At 42.3% G+C, this 24,457-nt stretch overlaps 1 protein-coding gene across 3 annotated transcripts in view; it reads right to left on the bottom strand.

The window, feature by feature from the left end:
- Positions 1–24,457, bottom strand: part of CUEDC1 (CUE domain containing 1) — a 150,316-nt gene that overhangs the window by 51,764 nt on the left and 74,095 nt on the right. For all 3 annotated transcript variants that reach the window (XM_066572384.1, XM_066572378.1, XM_066572372.1), the window contains exons 5-8: positions 16,682–16,808; positions 12,103–12,286; positions 6,838–6,921; positions 5,539–5,634 (exon numbers count right to left, since the gene is read on the bottom strand). In XM_066572384.1, the coding sequence (XP_066428481.1) occupies positions 5,539–5,634; positions 6,838–6,921; positions 12,103–12,286; positions 16,682–16,808 (491 nt within the window). The remainder of the gene's footprint in view (positions 1–5,538; positions 5,635–6,837; positions 6,922–12,102; positions 12,287–16,681; positions 16,809–24,457) is intronic.

Genomic DNA, 24,457 nt, shown 5'->3' with positions numbered 1-24,457 from the left:
AAGTGAGAGAATTAGATTATGTACGTAAAATTTGGACGCTAATTCTTTTGCGCATAGAATTGGATGATCGTGTTGGGACCCATTAACTTTTCCGATGTATGACATAATAATCAATGCCTGTGCCAAATTTTGAGTGAGAGAATTAGATTACGTACGTAAAATTTGGACGCTAATTCTTTTGCGCAAAGAATTGAATAATCGAGTTGGGACCCTTTAACTTTTCCTATTTATGACAATCAATGCTCGCGCCACATTTCAAGTTTCTATTACACCAAGAAGTGAGAGAATTAGATTCTGTACGTGAAATGTGGACGCTAATTCTTTTGCGCTTAGAATTGATTAATCAAGATGGGATCCATTAACTTATCCTATTTATGACATATTCAATGCTCGTGCCAAAATTTCATGTTTCTACGAAATCGGGAAGTGAGAAAATTAGATTCCGTACGAAAAGTTGGACACTAGTTCTTTTGCGCTAGATTTGAATAATCGAGTTGGGACCCATTTACTTTTCCTATTTTGGATATAATATATGCTCGTGCCAAATTTCATGTTTCTACGACATCGGGAAGTTGGAGAATTAGTGGCGAGTCAGTCAGTGAATCAGTGAGTGAGTGAGGGCTTTCGTCTTTTTATATTTATATATATATATATATATATATATATATATATATATATATACATATATATATACATATATACATATATATATACATATATACATATATATATACATATATACATATATATATACATATATACATATATATATACATATATACATATATATATACATATATACATACATATATACATATATATATATATATATATATATACACATATATATATACATATATACATATATATATATACACATATATATATATACACATATATATATATACATATATACATATATATATATATACATATATATATATATATATATATACACACATATATATATATACACACATATATACATATATAGAGTAATGGGTAGTAGCAGTCTTGTTTGTGTACAGACAACTCCCATCATACTTTACCATTGTTCAGGTCGTATTAAAAAGTACTAGTAATTATTAAGAAATTATAGTACCAGTGTTTCTGGTGGCACATCAGCCTGATTACCACACAAAACAAACTGCTTGGCTCCTCCTACAGCAGTGACATTACCACAGGTCCTTTAGCCCACCAGACCAGATCTCTGTGGTGGTGGTAGGTCAGTGTGTTCTGTGGGAAATTATAGTGCCAGTGTTTTCTGTTGGCACAATGTGCCACACAGCTCTTGTACATGCATTATGGTCGCCACACATCACACTCACAGCAGCTTACCACACAAGACAAACACAGCTCGGCCCCTCCCACAACTGTGACATCACCACAGGTCTTTCAGCCCACTGGATCGCTGTGGTGGAGGTAGGTCAGTGTGTTCTGTTAGGACTGCCGAGTTGTGTCTGACAAAATAGCAGTTTAGTTGTATTCTCATTTTGTTATTTTTGCCCTCCCATTTCCAAGAGCTGTGTTGTTCTTCTGTCGGTCAGACTCTGTTTTATATATGTTGTAGGACCTTCAATGACATTACCAGGGGGCGGAGCATAAGAATCACACACAAACATACATACATACATACTTACAGTCAAGTGGTCGTTAGTAGTTTGACAATCTTAAATAATAGGGCCTGACTTGACTTGAAAGTTTATCCCTTTTTTGCTCTTGGTTCTGGTGCTGTATTTATGCAATGAACTGTTCTACTATTAATAATTACAATGATATATATTTGGAATATTGCAATTGTTTTACTAGACTATTAGTTTACGGATAATTCTCTGTGGTGTGCCATATAACAGGAATTACACATGCATAATTTAATAACCCAGGTGGGAACGTGTTCTGTGGAGGGCTTCCCTTTCGTTCGCTCCTTGCCAAACCCAGTGCACTGACAGGGGTTCAGTGCATTGGGTGTAGACTATATGTCACAGCTCGATGCACTGAATCCCTGTTAGTGCATCGGGTACGGCGTGGTGTGAGCAGCACTGTGAAAGAGAAGCCGATCTGTTCTGCCTAGGCTTTTCTCCTCACAGTGCTGCTCGCTCCCTACCGAACCCGAATGCACCGACAGGGGCTCAGTGCATCAGGCTGTGACATATAATAATGTACACTTATCAGTGCATGGCTCGGGCGGGGTGCGAGCGCTGTGAGAAGCAACTGTATGCAGAATAGAACACTTCTTAACAGCACGGGGTATGGGCAGCATATGAGCGCGGCAATTGTAAAAACACGGGGGTGGCAGGACACGGTTATTAAAAATAAAATTATATATAAAAATGACTTTAATAAACTGTAATACAGGAAGAAAACCGTGTCTTGAACTGCTGCAGATCCCGCTGGATGGAGCATCCTCTACTGTTATACAGCCAGGTGAAGACGGATTTCTCAGCCCGATCTCCACCTAGCTGCAAAGCAGAAGTAGGGTTTTGTAAGAAAAATGTATAGAATAGGCTGATAGAACCTATTGCAAAAATGATTGTCGTTGCTAGCCAATATATGTAATCCTGAACTGGAGTCTGGCCACTCTGCCCTCCAGTGATACATCGGGTCTTATATGATTTAGGACTTCTCCTTTGGTCTGTTTGACTTCTTGCAAAAATGCTTAGAACCACCTATTCTGTAGATATGTAAAAAGGTGCAGACAGTCTTTAAATGACCTTATTATGTGCACCCCTTCTATTTGTACTCTTACTCACATTGCTTACTGAACAGAGGTGCACAAAACAGAGCGGTCCTGCTGCTCAGCTCATGTGATCTGCATTTCTAACTTGGAAACTACAGTTCCTAAAAACATCCTGCATCTCCTCCAGGCTGCCATCATTTTCTCTCTCTATGCATTTACTAACACTACTCTGTACACTGAAAGGGGTTAATTGGAGCAGATTAACCATTTGCATTCACACAGTATGAGGAGGGGGAGCTCTGCAAAAGTTATATCTTACATGTTTATCTTTTCCATTATAGCAGCCCTGAATAGGTCTACAGACCAAAACATTTCTAAACATGAACAATTTCACTCGAGCAGGTTAATCCCATCTCATATGAAAGATGCAGACCAGAGAGCCGCTCAGCGAGTGGCACTCATTATGGCAGGACTGGTGTTTACGTGAAATCCATGCAGAAACCAAACGTGGGTGACCTCATGCATATTTATCCTATTCACTGAGGCCAAATCGGAATGTGGATCAAAGAAAATCTGTGGCAGAATTCCGTGGCTCAGTCTCAGTTTGAAAGTGAATGTCAACAACCCTCTCCAACCAAAAAAAAAGAAGGTTAAATAAAAATAAGCACAAGACTGATACAGGTAAAGCAAGTGCTCAAAGGGGTTTTTCTCATTATCTAATATTGCTTCATAGCTACTCTGTCCTACCTGGTTGCTGCTGACCAGGACCTTGGGATAGTGGTGCGAAAGTCTGCTGACAACCTTGCCCCACTGTTGGAGTGGGCAGGAGTTATGGCAACTCGATGGGCTTCACTCCCACTGACGCTAGTAGGTCACATAAACCTAACCAAAATGAGGCTATTGCCCAAATTTCTATATATATTCCAGAATACACCCATTTTGATCCCTAAAAAGTTCTTTACGGTCTCCGAAAGATACTCCTCCGTATACTGTGGTGAGGATCCACCCCAAGAATTAAACTAGAAACTCTCTGCCGGCCCGTAGAAGGAGGGGGACTAGCCCTCCCCCACTTTCACTACTAGTACCTGGCTAGTCGGCTGGTATGTGGGGGGTGGTGGCTGTCTACTGATTATAGTGGCTCCCAGTGGTGGAGCTTGAGCGCAGAATAGTAAGTCCTGAACAAAGTTTGAGAGGATTATTGCTAAGGGGCCCAAATTCGCGCATAACTACCCTGCCTATACCTATGTGGGTGACCCTTTAGGTTTGGAGTATAGCCCTCCATTTGATACAGGACAAGGCAGCAAAATGGCCCCCTCATACTCCCTTGTGGAGAATTCCTAACTTGTACTTGCAGGAAATGCCAGACATTATCTTCTGGAGATGTCATGCGATAACTACCCTCTCAGATGTGGTTGGGAATGGTGTTCTTAGTACCTTCTCACAACTACAGATGTGATTGGGCCTCCCTAATAACTCCCTTTTTAGATATTTCAAACTCCGTCATGCGCTTGGAGCCCAATTTGGAGGCCAGAACATACGCCTCACACTGACCCGGCTATAAGAGCTTGCACAGATGGCCAACATTCTGAAGCCACTCTCCTGTTTTTATAGATAACTGACAAGAGGTCTTGCCTCGCTGAGGGACAGGGCCCTTGAAAAGTGGGGCTTGGATATACCGGACCTAGACTCGTACGATCGGGATGGCCTCTTGGCCAGCTCAGGGCCTTGATCAGTGCAAGATCCAAGTCAGGTCCTACACAGAATCTACTATACTCCTACCCGTTTGTGTACCATGGGCCTAATTCCCAATGTAGACTGCCCAAGATGCTTAATGAGTGCGGGCATCATCATGCATATGGTTTGGGAATGCCATGTTTTGTAGACGTATTGGAGAGATGTCCTTGAGTTTATGGAGAGGCACCTAGGGGCCCCGTGCATCCTGCATCCTAAAATTTGTCTCTTTGGCCTTGTGGAGGACATTCTGGTTAACACAGTAACATGCACTTTATATAAATTGCTGTTCTTTTATGCTAAAAAAGTTATACTGCTTAACTGGAAACATTAAAAAAAACTACTAGGGCTGCTTGGCAGGATGAAGTGAACGGGGTCATCCCTCTATATAAGCTGACATATATGGCCTGAGGCTACCCCGCAAAATTTGCTAAGATATGGGGCCAGTGGGTTGACTGCGCTAATAGTGCATCAGGCGTATCTGACTAGTTTCTTGGCCAAAGGGAAATTTGGAGGTTTTTCTTTTTCTGCTCTTCACTATGCGCAGGGATTGAATGTTTGCTGTGATGACGGCCGTGTCGTGGGTTAAAACTTTTTTTTCTATGTTTTAGTTACTACTATTTACCAGGTTGGGAATCTTGAGTTCTGTTTTGGAGGGGGGGGGGGGATAAAAAGGTATATGTAATTACAAAGGGAGGAGTACAAGAGTTCAGATTTTTGAAATCTACAAAACACTGCTGAAATCTCTTCCTATGCATGTCTGTATTGTATTGCATAAGAATATCCAATAAACGTTTCTTTAAAAAAAAACAAAAAACATTATGTTACCATCGTTGCGTTTTTTTTTTTACGCAAATGTCAATGGGACTTTCTAATGTTAAGAACGCATCCCAAGTTTATGCTTTGCGATTTTTGTGCCATGCGTTCTTAACATTAGAAAATCCTATTGACATTTCCGTTAAAAAAACGCTGCGATATCGCGATCGCCAGTGTGCAGGAACCCTAAGGCTGCACAGTCTAACTATTAGACAGTATTTTAAATAAGCCCCAATATATGTGGTTTTGAAATTATTACTTTCAGAAAGCAAACTATATAGGAATTTATGTGTGACTTCTTTAAATATACTTACATTTGCCCATATGTTTTAATTTATCCCTAAATAAGGCATCTTCAGATATAGAACTGTTAGAATCACAGCCACCAGAAACAGAATGGGATTCATCTGCTGTAAAATAAAAATACACAAAACAAATTAATTGCTTTCACTGTAATTTAACAGACAGTCTGGTATGAACATTTCATAAAAGTTTGATCAGTGGGGGCCTTTGCTGAGACTCCCACCAATAACAATAACCAGGGGTCCCGTGTCCGCCTCTCTTCCCTAAGGGCCCCTGTCCACGGGCAATACGAAGTCCCGCGGCAGATCTCTGCCACAGGAGCCGCTGCCCGGGAGCAGGAGCCGCCACCGATTCTCCGCCGGTCAGCCCTATCTGATAGATCGGCTGGCCGCGGAGAATCGGGGGAATTCGCGACATGCTGCGAATTGCCCACCGCGACCAGAGAATCGCAATGATTCTCTGCTCAAGGACAGGTGTCGGCGCTTTCCATAGCAATGTAAATCACGCCCATGGACAGGCACCCTAAACCTCCCCACAGTCCCCAAGAAGAGCTTGAATGGAGCAGCAGCCAAGCATGTAAATTATTGCTCCATTAATTTAAATGGGACCCTTTGTTTTTAGTTAGAATAATCCATAAATATGTGACAGGTGTGGGTCTGATCCTCAACTGTCAGCAAAACAATAAGGAAACTTTTACAGTAGTCATTAGTTAGAAATGTAACTTAATCAGCTTTTAAGCCCTTAAAGACCAAGCGTGGTAAATTTACGGCGCTTGGTCTTGGGCTTTAATCCCGGCAGATAGCAGAAATACGGCGCAGGATTAAAGCCTCTGCTCCTGCAATCAAGCAAGAGCAGGTCATTAAAAAAAAAAAAAAAAAAGTCAGTCAGTGGAAAAAAGATATAAAAATATCCTATATCTTACACAATTTTGGTAGGAAAAAAAATAGGGCAGTAAAACCACCACATGAGTAAAATCCCTAAAAAGCGTCTGGCCCTTTACGACCAAAACAGCCTGGTCCTTAAGGGGTTAAATAACAGATTTTAAATGGCGATATTTAATTTAAAAAGTATTGGTTCCATGTTATCAGCGATACCATAAATGTTCTAAGTATTCTTTGCAAATTTGATTAAAAATGTACACCACATGACTAAGAAATACTCAATTATTACAGAAATAAGTTTCTAATTTCACCTACCATTTGGAAGAGTCGACTAATGCATTGTGATTGTGTTACAATATATATCATCTACAAGGTATGAATGCAAGTAGAGAAGCTATCAATTTTTTCCCTAGTGTCATATGTTCTTACTTGATATTGAAGGGCAAAAACTGAAATCATTATTCACTGGCATACTGCAAGATTTGGATTTCTTTGACTCATATTTCAAACGATCTGAAAAAAAAACAAGAAAGCAAACAAAAAACTTATTTAAACAATTTTTAGCAAACGGAACAACGGTCTTTTCAGCACTCAATACACTCAATTTAAATTAATTAAAAAATGTTGATATTTTTTATTGTGCTAAAATGTATTATTTATTTTGACAAAGCTTGCTTTGCAAAAGTCAGAAATGGTAGGACTCAAGGTCACACAGAGACACTTTACAGCCGGCTTCACGTGAACGGATTTGAATAGCGGATTCCATGAACACCGCCCATGCGTACGATACGTGGGTACTGAAAAGGCGGTGACTTTTGTGTGCTCACTCCTACTTCAGGGTAGGAATTGCAGATGCCGTAGGCGGGAGCAAAATCGCAGTATGCTGTATTTTACTGCGGATTCCGCGCGCATGAGCCCTACTGATCTCTATGGATGTGTTCGAAAAGCAGTGCATACACAAGTACAGATTTGCATGCAAGTTGCTAGAAGACTAGGTAACAAATGGTGAAAAGAAAGCAGGTAGGAACACACCCATCCAGAAAGCTGTCTGCAACCTCCGCTTATCCTATTAGTGACCAAGCCTGTTTGTGCCTTAGTGACAGAGCCAAATTTTAGAAATCTGACATGTCACTTTGACATAGAATAACTTCGTAAATGTTTTGCATATCCAAGTGATTCTGACATTGTTTTTTCGCCACATATTGTACTTCATTTAGGGGATAAAAATAGACTGATAGAATTTGTGTATATTTATTAAAAGTGACAAAGTTAGGAAAATTTTAATTCCCCCCCCATTTTCAACTGCAATATCTCAAATATATGCAAGCCTACTGTAGGAATTTTTGGGAAGATATATATTTCCATCTGTATACTAATATTCTAGACGTACATTTAAAAAACCTAGTAAGGTGGAGACAGTAAGAGACTCTTCTAGACTTGTGTGCGTTTGTAATACACCCATCTGTTGTTCACAGACGAACAGCACAAAGAATTTAGAACCTACAACAGCCATGTTGTTCCCCTTAGACAACAGGCATTGCGTAGAATGTTTCAGTGTCATACTGGCAGCTGTGTGTTTATTTGATCTAAGTGCTACGTGACTGCCAGATTGTTGCAATTGGAGTCTGGGACTCCAGACTAGCAGGTTAAAAGACTTAGGCCTCATGTCCACGGGGAAAATCAGGCCCGCTACGGATTCTACATGTAGAATCTGCAGCGGGTCCCTCCTGCCCCGCGGACATGAGCGCTGAAAATAAGAATAAATAAGAATAAACTCACCTCCCACCCGCTCCGTTTCTTCTCTTCGCCGCGGCGTCATCTTCTCTGCGTCGCGGCCGGATCTTCTTTCTTCGGCTCCGCGGATGCACAGGATGACGCCGGTGACGTACCCCGCGCATGCGCCGTCCCGAAGAAAAAAGATCCGGCCGCGACAGAGAAGATGGCGCCGCGGCGAAGAGAAGAAACGGAGCGTGTGAGTAAAATCTGATTTTTGTCTCCCGCGGATCCGGGCGGCTTCCATAGGCTTCAATAGAAGCCCGCGGGAGCCATCCCCGCGGGAGACCCGCACGAAAATGGAGCATGGTCCGGATTTTTTCATGCTCCATTTTTTTAAAATCACTTTTATTGACCATCCGCGGGTATTTATCTACCCCGCGGGTGGTCAATGCATCCCTATGGGGTGCGGATCCGCGGGCAGGAGAAGAGTTAAAATCCGCTGCGGATTTTAATTCTTATTTTGCCCGTGGACATGAGCCCTTAGGCCTCATGTCCACTAGGAAATTCGGGCCCGCGCGGACTCTTCATGCAGAATCCCGCAGCGGGTCCCTCCTTTCCCGGGGACATGAGGCCTGAAAAATGATTTAACTTATCTGTCTGGACGCTGCGGGTTCCCGTCCGTCACGGCCGGATCTTCTCTCCCTCTGCACGGCCGTGCACTCATTCTTTTTTTGAACTCCTCCTCTCCCGCGCCGGAGAGCAGAAATTCAGCTGCGGGTGTAGGCTTCTATGTAAGCCTGCGGGAGACCCACAGAAAATGGAGCATGCTGCGTTTTTTCTCCCGCACGTGAAAAAACGCAAATCCATTAAAATGCCATCCGCGAGTGCAAATTTCAATTAATTTGACCGCGGATGGCCAATGATTCTCTATAGGCAAAATTGAATGGGGATTCCGCAGCGGCATTTTTACCGGCATTTAGCACTCATCATTGATCAGGAGCGTTAAACGCCCAAAGATAGAACATGCACCGATCGAAAATCACAGCGCTTCTCAATGTCGCAATTGAGCAGCTATGTGAGCAGTCCCATTGAGAACAATGGTAGTGTTGTACCACGATTACCACAGAGCTGAAAGTGCCGTGCTAATTGCAGTAAAAGGCACCTGTGTGAGGGTGGCCTTAGGTAGCCATTGCAGCGGGATTCTAAATTAGCAGAATTCCAGATTAGCAGGTTAAAAGACTTTAGAGACATTTCCGTAAATTGTTTGGGGAACGATATTGTAGCTGCAGCTCCTCTGAGATGAGTAAATAATGTCTGAGGAACAAAGAGATGACCCAGTGGAGGTTATGTTCAATCATTCTGGCAAATGGACACTCTGGGAGTGCCAAAAGATGGGTATGCCAAAGACTGGATGTTTGGGTGTAGATAGAGAAAGTTTGTAAGTGATGGATAAATGATCATGTATTCAGAATGAAGGGCTTTGTATAGAAATCCCTGCTTGGAAAGACGTAATATTATAGTTAGAGCATGTAGAAATGAGAAGGAAAACAGTGAAATCTGTTAAGAATTCCATTACTTGACTAGAGAGAGTTAACTTTCCCAGGTCTTCAAGTGATATGCTACATTCCAGTAGCAGTGTGGTCTAGCTGGAGAGCAGAAGGTAATTCAAGAAGTTGCATTCTGGTAATAAGTGCATGTTCAGAATAGGTGATTGCATGATTCCATTAAGTTATCAGGTTGTAATATTACTGCACAAAAGATGGGATACAACTTTTGTTAAATAAGCTCTTGCTATTTCATCATCAATAATGCAGATTTGTTATTTTTTAGTGAATTTTTTTGTATGTGTGAAGGGCCCGTATATGTGTCATTGATTGTTATCTGCCCGTATAAATTATATGGTTTATGTGTACCATTGGAGGGCTGAGCACTTAATCCTTTGAGATTTTGTTTGGCCAGTCCCTTGGTATTAGAGTTGTGCTTCCCAAAACAGACAAAATATGCACAGAAAAATGGTTCAAAGCATCTGTATTTGATGGCGTTTTATAGTCGAACCCTATTTTTCTGGAATTATATGTATCTTAGTTCAGAGATTGATTACAGCATGAGTCTGCTTCACAGTTATTGTTAAATTCTTTATCAGATTTATACTAGAAATACTTACACCTTGTATGGCTTTTCTTAGCAGTAGACCTGTAAATAATGCCAGTCCGATACTTACAAGCACCTCTCTCTCTTTGTAAAATGACTCAGCCTAAGACAGTCAAAGTGTATCTGATATGGTAATCTTATGGAGCAAAGCAACATGATTTTCAATAGACAACCATAAGATCTTTATCCTCATTCGCCAGAGGATGGTAATCATCAGGCCTACCCTTTCTCATTAGAGGGCATGACATTTATTCAAATTATAAAACAAGAAAACAATGTTAAAATAAATTTGCTTTTATGCTATGTTCGTTTCTGAATTTTATCCAATGCTTATATAAATGTCGGACACATTAGTAGAAACCACGAATTATCTAGATGGGCAGATTTTTACTATGTTGGGTGTAATTCAAGCTTCAATCCAAATAATATTGTTATTTATGCTGCATGTAAAATCTTAACTGGTTTCATACCTTATTTTCGTACAATGCAGAAGACAAATCAAATGAATTACTGAGGTTGTATGCCATAGGGAACACCCATATGAAGATGTTCACCCCGTCACAACTAAAATCTGCCTCATCCAGCACACGAGGCTTCCTCCTAACCCGGAGGAGCTCCCAAATTGGGGAACAGAGAGAAGACTAGTCCTCCCTGCTGGCTAGCTCCAGGAAGGTGAAACACTGAAGTCTTTCAGGTGGGACTAGCCCATAGGATATACCTAGTATGGAAATAAAAGTGTAATCAAAAGGGGGAAAATATGTTAAAGTATCTATGTTACACTAGTTATTCAAAGAGTTAATAGCTTAGTCTGAAGCTCTTAAAGCAGCACAAAGCCCGACTAAGCTATCGTTGTAGTGGGGGCTTGATTGTTTCCTGGAAACCATATTTAGTCATTGTATCTACAGTCCTTTTTTCTTACCAAAGTAGTAATGTATTCATTTGTCAGCACTAAGACTTTGTAATGTTTGCTACTTTTAAAGCATTATCTATTGTGAATGGACACTATTCCTTTCTTTGTTTCATTTTGCACTATAAATTAAGTCAACACTGAAATAACTCCTCAGAAAGACGACAGTAGTGATAAACTACTGACAGTGATACACAGTTGATGTCTCTTGTTCTTTCTCCGATGGTCATTGTTAATTAATTTGGACACATGAGAGTACCCAGATCATGATAGCCTTATTGACAATTCTAAATTTAGAAAGTATTTCAACACTCATTTCTTTTGTTACGGTCTTAGGCCTCCTTCCCACGAACGGATTTCCGCCGCGTAATTCGCGGCGAAAATCCGCTGCGTTGCACGCAGCTATTAGGTTCTATTGAACCTAATAGCTCCATGCTCACGATGCGTAATTCCACCGCGGAATTACGCACCGCGATTTCTCCCGTCCTCACCCGCAGCATGCTCTATTTTCTGCGGGTGAGGACGGGCTGTACGCACTGACGGCTTCCATTGCAGTCAATGGAAGCCGTCCATTCACGCTATCTCCCGCTGTAACCAGCGGGAGATAGCGTGAAAAAACGCTTTCCCGCCCACCGCCGAGCGTCACATGACGCCAAATGACGCGGTCCGGCCGCGTCACGTGACACGGCTGGTGACGCGAGAGCGGTGGGCGGTGACGAGCGGTGACGAGCGGTGACGCGGCGGTGGTGGGCGGGGAAGCGATTTCACGCTATCTCCCGCAGGTAAGTATAGGGGCTCTGGGGGGCGCCGTGACGGGCTTCACAGCGTAATATTACGCTGCGGAGCCCGTCACGCTCGTGGGAAGGAGGCCTTAAGTCCAGAGACAAGTATCTTATAACTTTAAACAATTATGTTTTTACCTTTTTCAAGTGCAAGAAGAAATTCCCTGTTTCTCTGAAGTTCTCTCATGAACTCTTCATTCTGTAAGAAAAGTGCAATTCTCTCATCTTGCAAATACTGCTTCAGTTTCCGCTCCTGGTCCATGGAACCATGCTCTTTTTTGGATTCTTCGTGGCATTTTGAAGGAGGTCCACATTGGCAACTCTGTTGGATAAGAATGGCAATTTATTATTCAAAGCTGAACAATAAATCCAAATAAAGAACTTGCTGACACAGTGTGAGAATAAGTGGTCATTCGCATAGGCAACTCTGCATATACCCTGTATATTGTGGGATTTTTTATGCACATAATCATTTTACACACAACACAAAAAAAACCAAAAAAAAACAAAACACGTGGATGAACCCCAAGGCCAGTGGCAGATTCATGGCTGTAGTGTGTGAAGCTAGTAACCTCTGGAATTCCATGCATATTATGCATTATAGTCCTATTCAAAGTAGGAGTCAACTTCAACTTAGATGTGACTAAGTGTCACAGTCATACTAAAAACGAACACTCCAAAAAAAAAAAAAGGATACATTTTGCTATGCCTAGTTTAGGGTCTGAGTATTAGACATAATACGGAGAATCAGTTAGTCCTGAAGTCTTCATTTAAATTGGCCAATATGTGCAGTTCAATGCATTGCTGTGGGGGATTCTCATGCAACTCCAAAGCCACACAACTGAATAGTAGATCTAGCCCAGGCCTTAAGCTTAAGTTAGAAAACATGATTCATGAGAATGTATACCTGACTTTGATGTACAGTGTAGCTTGAAGATTTAACCCCTTGAGTGGCGGGTTTCCTACCACCCTGTCGTGCCCACCAGGGCAAGTTTTTTAAAATGGTCTAATCATTGAATTTCAACTAATTTTGCAGTTGTGTCTCAAGAGCCATAACTTTTTCATTTTTCCATTGACATGGCCATGTGAGGGCTTGTTTTTTGCGGGACAAGTTGTGATTTTTTTAAACAGGGGGGAGGAAAAAAAAGAAATGGGGAAAAAAGAAAAAAAGGGGCCATGTCATTAAGGGGTTAAATAATGCATTAACTTCCTTCTCTGGGTCATTACGACGCATGGATACCACATGTGATTGTATTTTTGATTTTTTTACAAAGTAAAGGGAGACAAGTGTTTTTATAATTTTTTTTATAACTTTTTTTTTTTTTTTTTTTTTGTCCCTTTAGGGGACTTCCACAGGGACCCATCAGGACCCCTGATCACATTCCGGGGGTCCGATGGTGACAGCCCTTTACATGCTGCAGTCACATAGACTGCAGCATGTAAGGGGTTAACACAGCAGAGATCAGAGGTTTTCTCTGATATCTGCTGTAAGAGCTGGTACCTAGCTGTCCTCTGACAGCTAACAACCAGCTCTCCCTGCCACAGAGACCATCGGCTTGCTTCTGACAAGCCGATGGTCTCTATGGCAACCTGTAAACAAAGCAGGAGGTTGCCGACATATCGGCAATATCTTCTGCTGGTTTTTCAAAGCCCTTGCACTGGTTCTCTGTGTGGGTCTCTGTGCAGGCAGAGCACAATGCCACAGCTTGTGGCATTGTGCTCTGCAGCTCCCATAGTGATACATAGCCCGGAAATCTTCCGGGCTATGTTGCTATGAGCAGTGGACCTCGTCCCGGAAAATTTCCGGGCGTGCCACTCAAGGGGTTAAACTAATTCTGGCTAGATTTGCATAGCTACTAGCTTCTGCCTGAAACATGTAATAAAAATTTTGTCTGGATATTATCGCCGATCGATGAAAAATAGTAAAATGTTTGTCATGCATTTTTGGTGCAATTTTTACCAGAATGCTAGCAAATTCTTCTTTGACCAAAAGAAATCATCTCTGACTGCTAATGCCAGATGATAAGAAGAAATGCTGCCCCGACAGCCACATGCACAAAGGATAAACAGTGAAACTGGATCTCCATGACCAGTTTTCTAGTCACCATGTTAGCCAGATTTTGTCCAGCCTCGGTTTAGTATCAAAAAATACAGCAATGCATTTCATTCAAGTTTTCTGTTAATCAGGCATGAAAAAGCCCCGTAAATTTGTGGATGTAACAAAATTTGAAAAAGTTTCTGTTCCTGGTTTGAAAGTGTTATTTCCTAAACACTTACTTTGAAAGTAGTTGTTATACACCATAAACTTTGTTTTTGTGGCTGCAACAATAGAACAGTATTTACGTATTCTAATATTTACCCACTATACTCGAATGACTTTGTTCATGGCCATTAAATGCATGAAAACAAATTTCTTCATTAGTTCGATGAATAATAAATATTTTTTTCAGAGTACAAGAGGTCAGGTGTCTAGTATTTCCAGATTCCGATAGAAGATGCCTGAATTCATAGTTACTAGAGACGAGCGAGTATACTCGCTAAGGCTAACTACTCGAGCGAGTAGTGCCTTAGCAGAGTATCTGCCCGCTCGTCTCTAAAGATTCGGGGGCCAGCGCGGGTGACAGGTGAGTTGAGGCGGTGAGCAGGGGGGAAGCGGGGGGGGGGGGGGGGGGGGGGGAGAGGGAGAGAGAGATCTCCCCCCCCATTCCTCCCCGCTCTCCCCCCCCCCCCCCGAATCTTTACAGACGAGCGGGAGGATACTCCGCTAAGGCACTACTTGCTCCAGTAGTTAGCCTTAGCAAGTATACTCGCCTATCTCTAATAGTTCCTTTTTCGAATCTATATAAACACATAATATTAATTGAAAATTGCAATTCCCGATCACATGCAAATGCAATGTGATTTTTGTAAAGATCCCATAGGATATGGGATATAATCAGAAACATTTATAGGAAGAGTTTTAAATGTGAGGAGATTTAACCCCTGAGATACTGGGAAGAGATCTTTTAAAAACTTCCATAGAGCTTAACAATCTCCTTAGGCCTCATGTCCACGGGGAAAATCAGGCCCGCCGCGGATTCTCCATGCAGAATCCCGCAGCGGGTCCCTCCTTTCCCGCGGACATGAGGCCTAAAAAGAAGAATTACTCACCTGTCCGGACGCTGCGGATCTGCCCTCCGTCGCAGCCGGATCTTTTTTCTTCGGCCCGGCGGATGTGCTCAGCAAGGAGTACATTCAATGAGTATGGATGAGCTCTATTCAATGAGTTTTGATTTTTTTCTAAACTTAAAATTAATCCTACCTCTAAAAAGGGGAGGGAATATTGAGCTGCTGTCATGGGCTCATGGGTCTGGGAGGTTCCCCTTTCCTGTCAGGACGAGACGAGGTCTCTCACACGTGCCATCATTGGCATAAGGGAAGAATGAAATGCTCTGTGACCTACACAGAGGCCATTGTGCAGGGAGCGGAGTAGATGGTCCCAGCTTATCACCAATTATGAATGAAGGATCCTGTGTTATCTACATATAGGCGTTTACCTTTCAGTGTAATCCTACCTGTGATGTTAGTGAAATGACTGCTGCAACATTTTCTCTGCAGATCACAAATAACAGACTAGTATTTTGCTATATGGTCACTGTGAAATATGCAGGATTAAAAGGATTTTTTTTTCTAAATATTATTACCTTAAAAAAAAATTCTTGAAAAATATGATTTATATAAAATTGTTCATTTTCTGAACACACTTCCCCTTTAAGCAATTAATAATCAAATAGATAAATTTGGAGCAACAGTTACAGGTTGTTTATATCTACAACAGTAGTCTGCTGTATACAAAAAGCAGGCCTGGATCATAGCTAAAGACTTATAGGCCCTGGTGCAAAAGTTCACCTTGCACCATCACTACTCTTATTACCTACTGGCCATGGACCGACCAGAGCTTTCCACTGCATCGCTGGGTCTCTTCAGTGGCCCATCGATGCAGTACTAGCAGCCAGGCATGTTGCTGGCATTATAAAAGATCTGGGGCACAAGCCTAAAAATACATGTATCCCCCCCCCCCCCCCCCCAAAAAAAAAAATAAAAAAATAAAATAAATTGGAAATATATTCTCAAAAACAATGTATCTATGAGATAAATTTAATAACATGGGAGACTTAGATACAGTGTCTCAGCTCTAAATAACGAAGTCACCATGCCACTGTCAGATACCAGCCACAGGGATAGTGATTACAGTGCGGTTACCTCCAGCGATCACAGGCAATGTGTTCTCCGATTGGTGACTTTTCCCTTTTCTTCTCTACCTCAACCCAAAACAGCTGTGGAGACTTATTCCAGCCATGACTAGTCCCTGCACAATCTCCATATCCTGCTGCTACTCTCTCCTCAAAGTGCCCCGTATGCGGGAGATCCGCTGCGGATCTTAAATCATATTTTGCCCGTGGACATGAGCCCTAAGTTACAACTCAAGTCAATGGGTGCATGGAAAAAAAACATGCATGCCATTTAAGTGCACTCTGCTTTTTAACACACCATAATCGAACACAAGAAGGACTGCATTCACTTTAACAAGTTCTGTTTGTTGAATGCACACTGGGACGGAACTGAAATGTTAAAGTTACCCACAGTTGGAGATCTGTGGTGCTATTTTTGGAAGAAAGCAGCCATGTGTTTCTAGTACTGTATATCCACTTTTAACACCTGTATTCACTGGTCTTACCTGAATACTGTCCATCTGCTGTGGTAATATGCGAAGAAAATCATCAGGCAAGATTCCTAGAAGAGGAGGGTTCCAGTTCTTGCACAACTTTGGTACCCGAGAGCCACTTGGTGGCAACACATCAGTCCTAATTTAAAATAAAAAGAAATTATTTTCTAGAAATAGCAAAAATTCACAGACAGCAATCATTTATCTTTTAGCCTCAGTAAGATACCGCCATAACACGGCACTGTATGCCAAGCACGGTCTTAAAAGCTTCCACTGGCGGAAATATCCGACCAGGGCCAAAAAGGGCCACTGAAGTAATACTAGGGGAACTGGTGCATGCCTGATATAGAGCTCACCATCTAATCTTTTAACATATCTATAGCACATACCAAATAATGACTTTTGATCTATTTTAGCTATAAAATTTCACTCCTTTTAAACTACTTTGAAAAAAAACCCTAAATTTCCTGAAAATATCAGAATTGATCCAGATAACTGCAGAAATACTAAGGCCGCCTGCACACGAATGGATTTTTGCAGCAGAATTCGCGCTGAGCATTCGCAACGCGAATCTGCAGCAAATACCGCACATAGCATGCTATTGGAAATAGATTCTTCCTGTACACTCACGGAAATCAACTGCGGTTCCCGCAAGCAGAGAAAAAGATCACAGCATACTCCATTGTATTGCAATGCCTGCACGGATGGCTTCCGTCGAGGTTAATGGAAGTCGTCCGACCCGCGGCCAGTCCACAATTGACATTGTGGACAGGTTGCAGCTTCCGTGTTCTCGCCTAGCGGGCTCCCGCATGCGGAATCCGGCTCTGCCGTGTGTTGGCGGTCTAACATATGGCACGTCAATTGTATCCTTCCATGTCCATAAGCAATCTACTTTACCAGAAGAGGCAAACTACACATTGTCATGTACAGCAGTTATCAGCATGTTGATGAGACAAGGCTCAGGACAACCTCAACAGACCACTAGCAGACAGGATTGTCTAGTAGACAAGAGCAGCTCTAACTGTCTAACCAGACACAGGTGGACTATTTTTACAGGCCCTTGTTTCCGAGAGAGCTATTTCCATGCATTTGGCTGAAAGTCAACTGTCTCACAGCGCCCACTGCCTTTGCCACCCATCCACCGTCATATCTGTTTGCAGTGGTGTCATGAACAAGGAAACTGAACTGCTATAGAGTGGAATATGGCGGTCTTCAGATTTAGTTTGGCCATTGACGATGGCCGTGTTCGTGTCTGAAGACCTGTCTTTGAGGTGGAGCAGCATACTGCCCCTACTGCTGGTGTGATGATCTGGGGGCCATCGCATACTACAGTCGGCCAATCCTAGCAGTGGGAGAACAACAGCTCAGCAATATGTTCATGACATCCTGCGTTCATGTGTTCCTCTTATGGTGGGGCTTCCAAGAGGCATTTTCCAGTAGGATAATGTTCGGGTACTAGAGCCCCTGTGCCTTCCTGTATCACATCTTGTATCCAAGCTAGAGGCGGTACAACAGTGTACTAGAGCCTCCAGCCCCCCCTCTCCCCGTATCACATCATGTATCCAAGCTAGAGGCAGGACAACAGGGTACTAGAGCCCTCATGTTCCCCATATCATATCTTGTATCCAAGCTAGAGGCAGGACAACAGGGTACTAGAGCCCCCATGTTCCCCATATCATATCTTGTATCCAAGCTAAAGGCGGTACAACAGGGTACTAGAGCCTCCATGCTCGCCTGTATCACATCTTGTATCCAAGCTAAAGGCGGTACAACAGGGTATTAGAGCCTCCATACCAACCCTCATCACATTTTGTATCCAAGCTAGGCTGGGAGGAGCCCAACTCTGGTCAAATATATCCTGACAGGAAACATGCAGATGAATGATAAAGGCAATGCCAAGGCAGAAGAAAAAGAAAAAAACTAGAAAGATTATACCAGTTACAAAAAGGGAATACAGTGATCCCTTGTCTATTGAGGGGGTTATGTTCCACAGACCCCTGCGATACGTGAAAATCAGTGAAGTAGTGATGTTATATTTACACATATCAATCTGTCAGGTGAACTGCCAAACAATCACAAAAGTGAACAGACAGACCGATGCTACGATCAGTGAGCCAATCATCGCCCAGGATACAGAACACATTCCATCAGCCAATAGTGTGCCGTGTACAATCTCACATTTGCAAGCGCTAGTGGTGTACTGTACATCCTGTATGTACCTCAAAATTCAACGATATAGAGAAAAACTAAGCAAAAACCGAATTATAGATGGTCTAGCTAAAATTCGCGATGCACTGAAGCTGCAATGATTGAACCGCGATATAGCGTGGTATCACTGTATCGAATAAGAAACAGCATAACAAGTAAAGCCAGAATAACAGGGTTATCACAAGATATAAGGTTATTGCCTAGTCATATGATAAGGGATACATTTATGATTGGTGAAGGTGTGACTGCTAGAACCCCAACCAATACAAAAAATGGGAATCCCAAATGTCCACACATGAGGGGATCAAAGGACACACAAGCATGCTGTTGCTCTATACATTTCAATGGTCAGAGATTGCTGAGCTCTCCTATATAGCAATTTTTGGTGCAGTTATTTAAACTGATCATTTATACATGCATAAGCATAAAACATATCATTACCCCACCCAAACAACACAATTAATCACAACAACTATATCTAAACATATCATAATTTCCCCATCCATAACAAAAAAAAACATATACACCTCTCTCTCTTACCCTCTTATCTATTATAAAGATCAGACCTTTTTCCTCAAATTTCCTCAAACTTCAACACAGCCTCTTTTTTTGATATATCGCCCTTTCCTTGGATATAACCGGGGGCAGGCTGAATCCAACAGGCAGTAAGTAATCTGCTTCCAAGCCTGACACAATGCTTTCTGAATTTCCAAGAGAGTATGCCCATCAAGCCCATCAACAATACCCAATATACAAATTTTGGGATTAACCAATATCGACAATATATATTTTTAAATTATCTCTAGTATCCCATTCCAATATTAATGCATAATCCAGACTATACGCATTAAATCTGCACCATCCATATAACATTTTGGACAGTCTGATACCCATGTTAAGCAAGTTTAGAGAAATACGATAAATTTTGTACACTAAATACAATTGCGATACTTGACTTTCAAATAGAAATATAATTGGAATCATACACAACACTGCGGCCCATTTATCTTCGTTTATATGGCCTAAATCTTTTTCCAATGTTTCCTTAACTTTCATTGGGAATTACTGTAAATAATAAGAAAGTATCTGTCTATATAAAAAAAATGTCACCCCTTGTAGCTCCAGAATACAAAAAAATTTAGCAAAGGGTGTTGCACCATAAGCACAGATACTGTCCGGGCCTTCACAGCAAATGCATGTCGGAACTGGAGGAAAGGGAAAACATAACCAACTATGAGGATCATCATAAAGTTCTCTAAAAATTGTTAAAAACTATAAAAAAAAGACCCCCTGAATCAACCGCTTCTAAAAAGATTACCGCCTCTCTTCTCCCATGGTAAAAATCCCTCCAACATATAAGAAAACTCCAGAGAAGGGGGGTTTATAGGAAACCCAACTAGTTGCAACATCTGCTTAAATTTATTCCACAATTTAATTATTAAAATAATTGTTGGATATTTTTTCTCTTTTCATCCCTCTCTCACACACAGTTATAGGGGAGCTATACAAGCAGTCATTTTAGAAACTAATCTACCATTCACCACCACCCCATTTCTTTCCCCCTACCCCTCCAACTGTCATAACTGACACAGCAAAAAATATACTAAAAAAATTATATACTTAATTATTTTCATATATATGAAAAAGTCACACTGCGCATGTCCGTGTCGTCATAATTCCAGGCATGCACAGTGCCTATCGCAGCTCTACACCATCTCTGCCGGCAGAGGGTCTGTCGGACATGCGCAGTGTGACTTTTTCCCCGCTCAGTGCAGAGCGGGACTCTGTAATAATCGCTGCGCTTTCGCAGGCATTGCAAAGGGGCAGCATTTCAATCCGCAGCCCTTCAAGGGCTTCATATGAAACGCAGAAAAATAGAGAATGCTGCGGTCTATTTTCTCCTGTGTTTTATACGGATGTCCCCTCGCAGCTCCAACACAGGTGCGAATGTAAGAATGAAAGTCCATAGACTTTCATTGCCTCCATTCACCCTGTGTTACGCACGGGAAATACGTAGTGACAATACACCCGCGTGAATAAGCCTTAGATTCATATTGTTTTGTATGCATTTCCAGCAACCAATATGTATGTAAACTTTTTTCCCACTGCGGAAATCTGCGGTAGAATTCCACATGTGAGCATTAGCAGGTGGAAAGCTATTAGGTTCAACAGAACCTAATAGCCACGTTTTTCCGCAGCGGGAAACGTGTAGCGATTCCGTTCTTGGGCATTCACCCTTATGCTGCAACACTTTTATTGTATCTGTTATTTTTAAATAAAACGAGTTAAAAAAAAACGTATTAAAAGTCCAATCAAAGAGGGAAAATGCAACTGTTAATATTTCATGAGCATCTCTTGCCAGGGTTGCTGGAGTAGTTGAACGAGTAAATTCTGCCAATCTGTTCACTATATCTCAGCATTTCTCAGTAAAGCAATGAAAATGGACAAAGTGTTCCACACATTTCGCACGATCACCCCGCTCAATATTTGGCATTACCTCCAAATGTTGCACAGGCAGTCTCACGTTGCACAGGCAGTCTCACGGTGCAAAGTATTTGCAGTAGCTTTTGCAGATACCTGCGCCTGAGCGCCATGAGCACCGCCGGCTTCTTTCCACCTCCTCATCGCAACTTGCCTGAACGACAGATAGGCCTCACAACAAAGCAGCCTCAGCTATCACGGTTCCTCCGCAGACCCACAACAGGACTCATGCTGCAGCACAACCAAAGGCCCAGGGACCAACAAGGCAGCCAACGCCACATAGTTAAAACACCGCCTCAAAAAAAGAAGGAAAAAAAGTATAACAGCTGTGGAAGCTCTCCTGGTGTGTCTCCACTGCTCACACCATGCTTTAGGCCACACCTCCCATTACCCTCGTCATACCAGGATCATCGGGTTCAACATTCTTTGGATCGGTAGGGATACCAGCAGTCAAACCCCCAGCAGTCATAAAGGTATTCCCTATCCTATTAAAGGGTCCATCCAATCTTAACAAGCTATCCGGTGTTCACAAGATAGGAAATAACTACATCAGTGTTGGTCCAACTGCTGTGACACCCATGATCCCGAGAGATCGTCCCAAAGTTTCGTCAGCAGTGGCATCGCATGTGTGCCGCTGTTCCAGTCACTTAAAGGGTCCGCCAGAATCTTCGGCAGTCAGATTGAAATGAATGAGAATACCTTCCTAGTGCCTTACTTTTGTCCCAACTCTTTGAAATCAGTGGGAGCCGTGCCTGCAGTTACAAGCGCCTATCACTACACAGAGGTTGTGGCACGGAGGCTTCTGCTCCAACCTCTGTATATTTGCAGTGTTGACAGCATGCGTCCGCTCAGTTGATCGGTCAGGGCCCCGAGTGGCGGACCCCAGCCAATCAACTATTGATGACCTATCCTGATTATAGGTCATCAATAGTATTTCCCTGGAAAACCCCTTTAACATATCACCACTGCTAATACTACTAATTCCATGTTATGACTGTTAATACTTAAAGTATAATACTGATATTTACCCATGAGTGAAAGCTTTGGAAAACACATTAAAGTTATTATATAGCACCCCTCACTCTCCACATCGCCATACCGTGCACATCTCTTTACCTTCTGTATCACCCCACTATTTGTAGTATGTAAGCTCGTTGGAGCAGGACCCTCACCCCTACTGTTTCCATCAACTGATTACTTTAGGTCACCGTGGTGTTGCTTTATTTTATTCCCCCCCCCCCCCCCGTCTTGTAAGCGCTGTGTGAATATGTTGGCGCTATATAGATTATTATTATATATTAGGAAGAAATGAGTGCTCCATGTACAATTTTGCATAGGGAGCACTGCATCAGTACAAGGTCACCACTGTTCTGCTGCACTGTGACTTCAGCTGATTGGAATGCAAAGATTCAATTACAAAACAAATATAAGCAGTACTTGAGTTTTACACCAGGTGGCAGCCCTTGTGCACAAGCAGTCTAGCTGAATCTCCATATAGGATGGACATTTACCTTGATGCAATCACAGCCATAACAATCTGCTGTGTTGTACTTCATGCTACAGCAAATGTGCACATCTTTATGGCTCTTAGATTGGTACAGAGCCTATGATAAACCGCTACTGTTATTATTTGCCGAAAATAGACAGTTATGTTCATATTACTCATTCTTAGAGTATGTTCACACATAGCGTTAATGCTGCCGAAGGGGAAATTGCACTTCAAAATCCATTCCGTTGTTTTGGATGAGGAAATGCTGTGGTATTTGCCATGGAATTTTCTATTTCCGCTCTGTGTGAATATACCCTTACTCACTCAGCAGTTTGGTTAAATCTGCGCCATAATCTTTCTCCATGTCCATTTTCATATGAAACAATTCAAATATTAAAAAGTTATTTACAAATGTTTGAGGTTTCCTAGTGAAGGGACCACCCTGTATATTTCTAAAAAAAAAAAATAATATATTAAACAGTTTAGCAACAGGCACTGTAAATTTACGGCGCCTTGTTCTGGGCTTAAAGCCCACCGTATGTAAAATTACGGCAGCGCTTTAAGGCCTCATGTCCACGGCTAAATTGTAATTTAAAATCCGCAGCGTGATCCGCGCCCCATAGGGATGCATTGGACACCCGCAGGTATTTAAATACCTGCGGATGTCATTTTCCCTTGAGGCACGGATTGCGTGTGCGGGAAAACACCCGCGGCATGCTCCATTTTTAGTGCGGGTCTCCCGCGGGGACGGCTCCCGCAGGCTTCTATTAAAGCCTATGGAAGCCGTCCGGATCCGCAGCACACCCGCACTTGAATTTCTGCTCTCCGGCACGTAAGAGTAGGAGTTAAAAAAAAAAAAAAAAAAAAAAAAGGAGTGCCCGGCGCATGCGCGCGGCACGCTGCCAGCGTGCCGAGCACATCCGCCAGGCCGAAGAACGAAGATCCGGCCGCAATGGAGGGAAGATCTGCAGCATCCGGACAGGTAAGTTTAATCTTTTTAGCCTTATGTCCGCGGAAAAGGAGGGACCCGCTGCGGGATTCTGCATGGAGAATCTGCGGCCGGCCTGATTTTCCCGTGGACATGAGGCCTAAGTCTCCTGCCTCTGCAGGTTATCAGCTGTAACAGCTGATAACCCGGAGAAGAAGGATGAAGGGGTCTTTAACCCTTCCTGCCTTCTGCTTCCCTGAGTACACAGTGCTCAATGAGCACTTTGTACTCAAAGTGAAAGTAAACTATAACTTTTCATGTGATCGCCTGGGTTCCCTCCTACAGTGGAGCTGGAGGGTCAAACTACACCCTGGATAGCTCTGCCAGTGACTACTGTCACTGTAGGGGTTGTTTCCTCTGTAACTGGGGCTCCTATGGATGCCCCAGCTACAGTGGAAAAGTGTTACATAAATTAAAAAAAAAAAAAAAAAAAAGAATGTCCCCCCCAGAGGTCTTACATGACATCATGGGGGACATAGATAGTAAAAAAAAAAAACATAATTCCATACATTAGTAAAACAAAATAACAGAATAAAACACCAATATATACATAAGAAAGAAAATAAAATAACACAAAGCCGACGCCAAGAAAAAAACGTCGCCATATGCACCCTATAAACCA

This window comes from Eleutherodactylus coqui, chromosome 1, assembly GCF_035609145.1.
Source record: "Eleutherodactylus coqui strain aEleCoq1 chromosome 1, aEleCoq1.hap1, whole genome shotgun sequence".
NCBI classification, from domain to species: Eukaryota; Metazoa; Chordata; class Amphibia; order Anura; family Eleutherodactylidae; genus Eleutherodactylus; species Eleutherodactylus coqui.
Note: the sequence above shows the minus strand (reverse complement) of the source record. Positions and strands in the feature narration are given on the sequence as shown.